General features: G+C 39.4%; 2 protein-coding genes across 2 annotated transcripts in view; both read left to right on the top strand.

The window, feature by feature from the left end:
• The first annotated feature begins 2,064 nt into the window (after positions 1 to 2,064).
• On the top strand, positions 2,065 to 6,125 carry LOC106946655 (ETS homologous factor). Its single transcript, XM_015031160.1, has 6 exons — positions 2,065 to 3,594; positions 3,746 to 3,780; positions 4,444 to 4,660; positions 4,749 to 4,864; positions 4,979 to 5,132; positions 5,263 to 6,125. The coding sequence occupies exons 2-6, from the start codon at positions 3,760 to 3,762 to the stop codon at positions 5,568 to 5,570; spliced, it is 816 nt and encodes a 271-aa protein (XP_014886646.1). The 5' UTR covers positions 2,065 to 3,594; positions 3,746 to 3,759; the 3' UTR covers positions 5,571 to 6,125.
• A 100-nt stretch (positions 6,126 to 6,225) lies between these two features.
• LOC106946654 (adenosine receptor A1) overlaps positions 6,226 to 9,782 on the top strand; it is a 12,329-nt gene continuing 8,772 nt past the window's right edge. The window contains exons 1-2 of the mRNA XM_015031159.1: positions 6,226 to 8,144; positions 8,246 to 8,700. Coding sequence (XP_014886645.1) covers positions 7,807 to 8,144; positions 8,246 to 8,700 — 793 coding nt within the window. The 5' untranslated portion in view covers positions 6,226 to 7,806. The remainder of the gene's footprint in view (positions 8,145 to 8,245; positions 8,701 to 9,782) is intronic.

Genomic DNA, 9,782 nt, shown 5'->3' with positions numbered 1-9,782 from the left:
ATGGATGTATGGAAATATTTGAGCTTGTCTGTGCAATTTTATCGCTGCAACAGTTTTAAGACATGTTTGCACAGCTTTGTTCACTTTGTCTTACTTGACCTCTGCCATCTTTGCTCTGTGTATATCCATGCAGCAATATTTTGGTATATTTGAGTTGAAGTTATTAAACCCGTTCCTGCAAACACAGTGCCAGTTTTTATTATGACGAGATAATGCTGCAGGTGTAAAACATAAATGTAATATATTACATGTCATATAATGTCTTACCAATGAGGTCAATTGTCCTGAACTTGGGTTCATTATGACCACGAATTCATCAGTCAGTAGCATTTTAATGATATTTTTCCCTGATTTATTTTATTTGTTCTGGGTTAATCTGTCAACATTTACTCCCTGTGTCCCAGAAAGTGCTTCATGCATGTATTCTGGTTTATATAATTTCCTGATCCCTCTTGTTTCCAGCTGAGGCTTGCAGGTTCATTTTACCGTACTTTTTTTTTATTTTTAGATTGTTTTCGGAATCCCGCATGAATACCAGGTATTCAGCCCACATGGAAGATACCAGGAAATTAAGTCTTGTCTGGCTGAATTGAATGATGTGTTTGTAATGTTTTCACTGAGAATAATGCACTCTTTGAAATCAAGGTAAAAAAAAAAAAAAAGTTAGCTATCACAGTTAGCGCATTGAAATTTCAATCTAAAGTAATTTGCTTAAGGATCTTTGTATTGATATTCTTGCAAAACACGAGAAGCAAGTAAAATCCACTGGCGTCTTCATTTGTCATAAATCCAGATTAGCTCGGTCCAAAAGCTCAAGTGGGCCCAAATACAGAATTACCATCCTCAAACACATCCAAGTTTAAAACTGCAATAATGGTTCATGTTAACAGTGTCTGTGACTCTTAAAGAGACACTTTAACACTGCAGGAAAAATAACAACTAGGTGCAACCTTTTAACAGAACTGGTGAAAGACAATCTGGAACAATCTGTTTGGGTGAGATTATTAGCATAATGGAGCACTAATCTGTAATGATTTAAAAAAATAAATAAATAAATAATAAAATACCATGGAGTCTATTACAAAATACAGGAATCGTTTGTCCTCTGGTAGTCTTCTCCTGACCCAACAGGTTACTTCAGTTTGTTGTGCTAACAAACTTGTTGTTACAGTAAAGGGGAAAAAAAAATAAAATAACATAGCTGGGGGAATCCCTCAACACGGACAGCCCACAAGGGAAAAAAAAATAAAAATGTTACGCTGCCGTTTTTTTGTAGTGGAATCTACGCCTGTTAACACACACGCACACGCACACACACACATGCGCGTGCACACGCAAGCACACACTCCGGCATAACATTAAAAAGGGAACAAACCTAATAGAAAGACACAATGAGGCATACATGCAGTGTAACCTGTGCATGACATCATGTCATGCATCAACCTGTGATGCAATGCTGGTGTCTGTTTGCTTCCCTCCAGTAGTTTACTGATCTCGTTCTGTTTGACAGATGTAGGTTTGTAGAACTGAGCAGAGGGGTCAATAAGGTGTCCCCAGATGGCCTCTAAAGCAACTATGCAGCTGTCAGCGTAGCAAATAAATTTCTAAAGAAAATGTTTTCTCCTTAGATTTTGCTCACGTATAATCTTTTATACCATTTTTGTGATAACAGCCCTGCTATGTCGAATAATGTCCAAACTGCTGCATATTTAATCAGTGAATACTTACTTTTAGCTGATTGTATGGGGGTTATAAATGCTAACACCTTAAAGTTCTTTAGTGACATCTGATTAAACAGATATGTCTCTTTCTCATGTTCTTTTTCTCATATATAACACACCAATATATCATCATAAAACAAAGTGTGGCCATGTTGGCAACTACAGCAGATTTCCCTTACAAACATTTCCTTGTTGTCCCAGATATTAAACAACCAGAAGCTAAAATGTATTCAGAAGCAAAGTGAAATTTTTTTTGCCATTAATGTATTTTTTTTTACCATAACAGTTTAATAAATCATTCTTTTTTTTTTTGCTTTTAATCTATTAGTATTTTTTAATATGACATTTTAATACAAATTCTAGATTGCAGCAGACGTGTTGGCCTAACTGTACCATGTATGTCACTCAGTCTACCTGTGTGTCTCCAACAGCACATTGAAGCCAAAAGGAATCTAGAGCCACATAATTTCCCTCCAATGTGACAAATGCAATGATAAGAAACCACAGACATCTCATTGGCTCTGAGTCCCAGGAAATAAAAGTACAAAATAAAAAAACGAGTGGTAAAGACAACATTTATTCTTTATTTCAGATACCGGTGGACCTCATTAAGTTCGAATGTCATCAGACATTAATCTATTTTAAGCGAAAGCATAGCTTCATTACGAGATGAATTTAAACCTTGAGATTGAAACGCATATTTTTCTACTATACTCTACTTTTCTTAAGAAACAAATTGTAAGTTTTGTAGTCACTTGAAATGTCTCATTCTCTACACCGGTGTTGATTAATTTTTTTTGCCTTTGGAGTTTTAGTTTTAACTAAATAACTAATGGACTCTTTTAATGTGGTATTAAAAGTTATACTGAGAGCTGAATAGAGTGGACTTTGACAAAACAAGCCGAGGTTTGCACATGTCCACTGACGCAGCTTGAGTCTTTAGACTAGACCCTTCCACCTGGAGGTGGCAGTCTGAGAGCAGAAGATTGTTTGTGATCAGATGTTCAAGTTTAGTTTGAAATTACAGGTCAAAACTTCACAACTTGAACAAAAAGTATCTTATGCCATAGGTCTGTTTTGAAAATGAACAACTTCAATATTTTCCTCTTTTAAAACTTAAAGGTTTGGAGCTAGTTGTTGATTTTGGTCAAGTTGTTTTCAGTGACATTGCTCAGAGAGCTAATTTCTATCATGCAACTCTTAGAAGGTGTAAACTTAAATTATTTATCTAAATGTAGAATTTGTTCACAGCCAGCAACTTTATTTGATACAATTACAAGTCCAGTGTTTAATTTTAAAAGAGTCTTGTTAACTTTTTGTTATGTTGACTTTTCTTTCTACTGTGTCCAAAGTTTTTATTTATTTACTTATTTATTGCTAAGTTAAACTAACTTCATTAACTTAAGCCCTGAACAGTTAGGAGAACAATTGATTTCAAATATCCCTGACATTTACAAGTTTTTAGAAACAACTCAAAATGTACAGCGTACTAAAGCTTAAAAAAAAAGAAGTAAAATAGCGACATAAAACAAAACAAGTCCACTTTGCCTACAACCAACAAACCAACAAGTCACACCTTTGCATCAGATACAGGCGCATAGTAAACTTTTTTTTATTGAACATCGGTGTGGGGGAAAAAAATTCTCTTATTAGATCAGCAGATATCCAGAAATACCCTGGTTCTGCAAACCGCTCCCACCTCTGCACTCGCTGGCCAATGGGAAGGGGAAGCAGGGTGTGTGCACATGCCATAAAAGAGAGATGATGCCCAGGTGGTGGAGCATTGTACAGGTGAGCACTCCAATTCTCATGTCGCCACTCTTCACTGCCTGAGGATACTACTTCACGGCACCAGACACAGGACCTGACAAAGGTGCAGCTACACTTTTGCCATTTTATTTATGCATTTCTTGTGTTTTGCTGTCATATGATTGTGTCTGTGAAAGCATCTTTCACTTCCCTTTTTATGTTTTTTTTTTTCTTTGATTCTGTTGTCTAATAAGAGTTTTATTTCTTTGTTTTAGTTTGCCCTTAAAGCATGCTGACGGAGTTAGAGACGGTGAGTTCAATGCCGCCTTTTTTGCTGTTGTTGTGTTTTAAATATAGTTTGAGTTTTATGTAAGATTTGATCTTTCTCACTGGGGGTTATTTCTAGGACATCAGTGGTGCCTGGATGTTATCTATGCAGATGAAAACATAAACACTTGCATAAATTTGCCAGTCAAACTAAAATACACATAATCCCAGAGCTAGTAACTGGCTCTTTTCCAGGACCCAAACCTTAGCTGGACACAACATGCAACATTGGATCTAGTTTGGATTTTCATAATGTTGAGTAAAATTGATCAAAATAAGAAGTTTGTCTTTTGCTGAGAAAGCAGGATATTGACACCTTCCAGAAATAAAGCCAAAAGTCATTTTTTGCCAAATGTGATTTTTATTTATTTTTTTGCCTAAGACACCTTTGACAAAATCACTTTTCGAAAAAAAAAAAAAAAAAAAAAGAAAAAAAAATGCACCTAGGCCATTATTTTTTGAAAGTTGATGGCATGGAAAATTATTTGTGGAAAACAGTGAGGTCATTTAAAATTCATGAGATACTGACAAAAGCTTTGAAACAACTAAAATAATGTAAGGTGTTTAATACCTGAGGCTAAAACTAACGAAAGACCAGCTCCACACGTCATGTCTAAAATCGTCTGTCCTGCTGTGCGGCTTTCAGAGGGCTTACGTGCCCGAGGTGAAGCTGGGTGGATGTCGGGGTTCCTGGAGTGGGGTGGCCCCGTCGTCCTGCGCTGAGGTCGACCTCGAGGTCATCGAGGAGTACCTGCAGGAGCATTCGCTCGAGGTCCAACCCGCTCACACACCTTCAACGTCCATGGCTGCTAACATGGGCCACCAGACGCACGTTCACTCCCACCGGGACGCCAGGATCATAGGTCGGCCGAATGCTGGCAGCAGAGGGGGAATATTTGTCCGTTTGTAAGATGTTCTGCCTGACTGAATCTCGTGCCTTTCTCTCCTCAGAGAACAGCTGGTCGGGTCAGCATCCGTACGAGTGGCGCTACGGCTGCCACACTCCAAACGAGGAATACAAGGAGCCAACCCCACATCCAGCCTGGCAGAGTCCGCAAGACCAGTGGGTGAGTAAACAGTGTTTGACATCTCATCTAACTCCATGAGAAAAGCCAAGCTTATTCAGTTCACACTTCTTCAGTTGGATTTATTTGTCTTGTTTTCATTTTTCGTTCACCCAGGAACACATAGCCTACTACGGGCCTACGAGTATATATATTGATTCAGACTCGCAGTCAAGCAGTTCCCAGTACCAGGATTACCGAGATTCACCATCACCACCCTCCGACAGAGGGGAGAGGAAGGACAGGAGCTTGCCTCTGGCACCGCTATCAGGTAGAACACCTGACAGTGACCACCTCTCAGAACAGAAGCTCGTGACGGAGTGTCTTTGTCCAACTACGCACACAAGATGTGGTCAGGTCAAAACCGTTTTTTTTTTTTTTCTCCGCTTCCTCTTCAACAGGAAAGAGGAAGGAGCGCCTGTTCCAGTTCCTGTTTGAGATGCTCCAGACTCCATCAATGAGGAGCTGCATCTGGTGGGTCCAGTCCTCCTCTGGAACCTTTCAGTTCTCCTCCCAGAACAAGGAGAGTCTGGCGCAGCTGTGGGGTCGCCGAAAGGGAAACCGCAAGACCATGACCTACCAGAAGATGGCACGGGCACTAAGGAACTACTCGCGGACTGGAGAGATCCACAAGGTGAAGAGGAAGCTCACGTACCGCTTCGATGAGAAGACACTGAAAGGCTTACAAGGAGACAGCAAATTAGAGTAGCTAGTGTGTCAAAGAGCTCACAACAGAAAATCATTGGACTCACGTGAAATATTTTGTGCAGATTCTAACTATATGGTATTTTGAATGACAAATAAATACTAAGTATTTGAAAGGCCAGAGCATTAACTACTGACAGTCGGGGCTTTGTGTAGGTATAGCAGTGGTGTGTCAGAAGACTGAACAAGAAATGATGAAAGTGATACATGCAAATTTCAGGCTGTGAATGAGAGGTCAGTTGATAAACACCAAGTAAATCTAAAAGATTATGACATATTCTCTACTTTATAAGTAGAATTTAAATCCATCTCTTAATAAAAGTTGTTTTTCCTCTGTTTTGTGATTCTGTGTTGCAGGTATTCATGAAAATATGTGCGTAAACGTGCCGTTTGTGTCAAAATATCTTGTTCAAGATAAAATAAATCGGAAAAAGAGCAGAAAAAAGTTTTTTTTTTTTGTTTGGTTTTTTTTTTGTTGCTCTGTCTACGTACACAAACAAAGTTGCCTTGTGAGGAGCGGCTCGTCGAGATAAACATTAATGTGCTTGAAGCAAGCCCACATACACAGACCTCCTGTACCAGGGCAGACACAGGCATGTGACCGTAGCCAAAATTCTATGCAAAGCAAGCATGGATTAAAAACCGCCACAGCAAACAGACCTGCTAATCAGTAACATCCAAAAAACACCCTCACAACAAAAAAGGCAGACACGCAAACACACACATGCAAACTGAGCAAGGTGTACAGGGCAAGAATTACTGTCATAAAGTTTCCAATAGCAAACTAACTCAGTTTCTTCATAGAGATTTTCAACCATTTTCATGTTTCTTTTAAAAATAAGTGTTGTGACTTTTCTTCTGGTGTTACATCCATGAATTTGCAAACCAAAAGTTGTTTTCTGATCTCGCATTGATGATTGATACAATTTTTAGATAGTCACACTTTGTTATGCTCCAGTTGTCCATATCACCTCACATACTGTATGTGTGTATATATATATATATATATATATTTTTTTTTATTTTTATTTATTTTTTTTTTTTTTTTTGGCCACATATATGGTCCTTCTTCCTGCTGATAGACCAAATGATGGCAGCTTTTTCTGGGTCCTTGTGGGTATTTCTAAGAGTTAACGTTGCCACACACTTTATCATAGACTAATGTGTTATTCCACATATTTATCCTTTGAAGTGTTTGTTGCTGACAACTTTTATTTAAGTCTCATGTGACCCAAAGCACATGATTCCCGATGAAGTCCTGAAGTCCCAGTAGTGTTTTGCACGCTCCACATGTTTATACTTGAGATGGTAAGACAGAAAATATTTAGATGGCCTCTAATGGTTTCCGAGTCGTTTATGTGATTTTTGGATTTTTTTTTTCCCCCTCTCTTCGCTAACATCCTTCTGACTACATGGTGTTAAAAACAGATTGAATATAAGTCACATCAAAATTAAACCCAAGGGAATTCACATTTAATGCAAAACATTTATATAGAAAATGGTTGGTTGTTTTGGACCAAATTGCCAGTTACTGCTAAAATGTGCAAAGTATCTGATTTTATTTAATTTTTTTGATTTTCCAAAGTTTTGGCTTGCTGAGTAAAATTAATCTGTTTTCTAGTTTATGCAGACTGATGTTCATATCTTAGAGTAATTACGATTTCCTATCGTTACCTGAACACCAGGCTGGGACCCACTTTGGATCTCAAACCACCAGGTCGGGTTTCTTGAAATGATTCCCACTCAAATTAAAACAAATTAAAAATGGAGCCAATTGGACATGATGTTAATGTAACGAGGCTTAAAAACAGTTGAAGCAACTAATGAAAATGTACAACTGTGATTGCTTGTCAGTGTGCTCTTGTTTAATTGGTTTAAGTAGTGACAGTTTGGGAACGCAGATCTCTACGTGTCATTTTCTGGTTCAATGGCTGAAAAGTTTGGGAACCACCGATCTAGAAGTCCTCTTCTCTCACGCTCCAGGGATATATTTATCAAAGTTTTGAGGAGGATTTTTGACTTGCTGATGAAATGCAGATGGTGTCTCCATGGAGTGTCAGTCAGCTTTCAAGTGTGCACGCGATCCCATATAAAAGGCCCCTGCTTGCTGTCTTTCGAGCCATTTGCAACCGCAATCTGAACAACAAGGAAGGATTAGGCTGGACTTTTCTTGCTACTGAGTTCATTACGCTCGTGCATGAAATATCTTCAAGGAAACTGTTTGCTGTCAATTTGCAGTGATGGCTGATTGGGCTTGGGTAACTTACACAGTGCTGGAAGTGCTCATTGCTGTGGCATGTTGCCTTGGGAACGTGTTGGTGGTGTGTGCGGTGGCTGTCGGTATCCACAATTGCCTCCGGGAGCCGACTTTCTGCTTCTTGGTGTCCTTGGCTGCTGCAGACTTTTTGGTGGGTGCAGCTGCCGTGCCTCTGGCTGTACTGCTGGACGGCTGGGTGAAGTTGACCTCTCACCAGTGCCTGTTCCTCAGCTGCGTTATACTCGTGCTGACAGAGGCCTCCGTCCTCTCACTGCTGGCTATTGCCATTGACCGATACCTGCGGCTGCACATGCCTTTCAGGTAAAGGCGGCCTCAGTCTCACAACTTTATAAGTTTGCCTGAATAATTGCCTGAATAATTTTCTCATTGTCTCCTTTTATTTCTCTCTCTCTCTTTTTCAGATACAAAGCCATCGTCACTCAGAGGCGCACACTGTTGGCCATGTCCGTCTGTTGGATACTTTCTTTCCTGCTGGGATTCACCCCTCTGCTGGGATGGCACAACCTCTCTGCCGCTGGCACCAACACGTCGTCTGCCTTGCCGAGCTCTTCCCAATGCACCTTCCTCTCAGTTATCACCCTGCCCTTTATGGTTTATTTCAACTTTCTCGGATGTATCATGGCCCCTCTGTTGGTCATGACATTTCTGTACGTCGTCATCTTCTGGAGCCTGCACAAACGTCTGAAGAACAGCTGCCCTCAAGCACAGGCCATGCTGCTCCGGGAGAAGAAGCTGGCCTGCTCGCTTGCTCTGGTTCTCACATTGTTTGCATTCTGCTGGATCCCTCTGCACCTCATGAACTGTCTTCTGCTCTTCCAGGGACCTGAAGCAGTGACCCGGGGAGCACTTTATACAGGTAGGTCAGAGTTGTTCTCTTACTCCTTGCACAGGTGTTAAAATGTCTCCACATGTACAATGAGGTGAGTGCTTACAGCTTCAGACATCAAGTGTCTTGGGGAAATTTACACACAATAATCTAATGTCACATTAATTTTGGGTTTCGTAATTTATTTTACTGGAGCTGTCAGTTACATCGCCAACGACTTTAATCAATTTTAGAAGAACAATATCGTTTCCGCAAGTTAACATTTATTGTGGCTTTTGTGTGATCCACAGAGGCTGCAAATTTATTTCAGCAGGCTTAAACGTATCACCGTTAATTAACATCATCATGTACAGAACATTTCAGCATCAAGGCAACTCAAAGCGCTTTGCATAATAGAAACAAAACTCAATACACTGCAGTGGCAAAATAAAGAGAATTTACAATCCAGCCTAAAACTAAATGAGGCTCCAGTTATTATTATTAATCAAAAGCAACTCTGAACAAATGGGGTTTCAGACTTGCTTTAAAGGAACTCTCAGGATTTTTGCTGTTTTCTGGAAGTTAGTTCCAGATTAGAGGAGCATAAATACTGAATCCTGCTTCTACATGTTTGGTTCTAGCTCTTTACATTTTGGTCTTTTATTATGTTCCACTGAATGTCTTTTAACTTTACAAGGACAGGTCTTAAGTTCCAGTTATTGACCAGGATTGACTGCAGGCCGCAAGTTTCCATTTGCCAGTATAAAAATACAGTATTTGTTTAACAATACTCAACGTAGTTTAAAAAAAAATTGGAAGACAGAATCAACTCAGTAAAGACCTAACAAGGAGATTAGTATTTATATTGGGGAAATCTCTTAGTGTCCATTGATGAGTATAACTCTATGCGAATATGATATTACAGTGTTTCACCGCTTAAATTTTTACACTCAGAAAAAGGGAGCCAAATACCGTCTGAAGGCAAAGATTGAGTTGCTTGACCACAGGGACATATGCAGTGGTGGAGAAAGTACTCAAAAAATGTACTTAAGTAAAAGTACAAGTACACCTCAAGTAAAAGTAAAACTACTACATTAACATTTGTACTTAGGTAAAAGTAAAAAAGTACTGGC

Source organism: Poecilia latipinna, unplaced genomic scaffold (genome assembly GCF_001443285.1).
Source record: "Poecilia latipinna isolate Pla-1442-1.1 unplaced genomic scaffold, P_latipinna-1.0 Scaffold199, whole genome shotgun sequence".
Taxonomy (NCBI): Eukaryota; Metazoa; Chordata; class Actinopteri; order Cyprinodontiformes; family Poeciliidae; genus Poecilia; species Poecilia latipinna.
Note: the sequence above shows the minus strand (reverse complement) of the source record. Positions and strands in the feature narration are given on the sequence as shown.

Bases quoted from the DNA above. Each gene is read 5' to 3' on its own strand.
- LOC106946655 (XM_015031160.1), top strand. From the start codon at position 3,760: ATGCTGACGGAGTTAGAGACG. The intron at 3,781-4,443 runs GTGAGTTCAATG...TGCGGCTTTCAG, and splicing joins TGCTGACGGAGTTAGAGACG to AGGGCTTACGTGCCCGAGGT. The intron at 5,133-5,262 runs GTAGAACACCTG...CCTCTTCAACAG, and splicing joins GCCTCTGGCACCGCTATCAG to GAAAGAGGAAGGAGCGCCTG.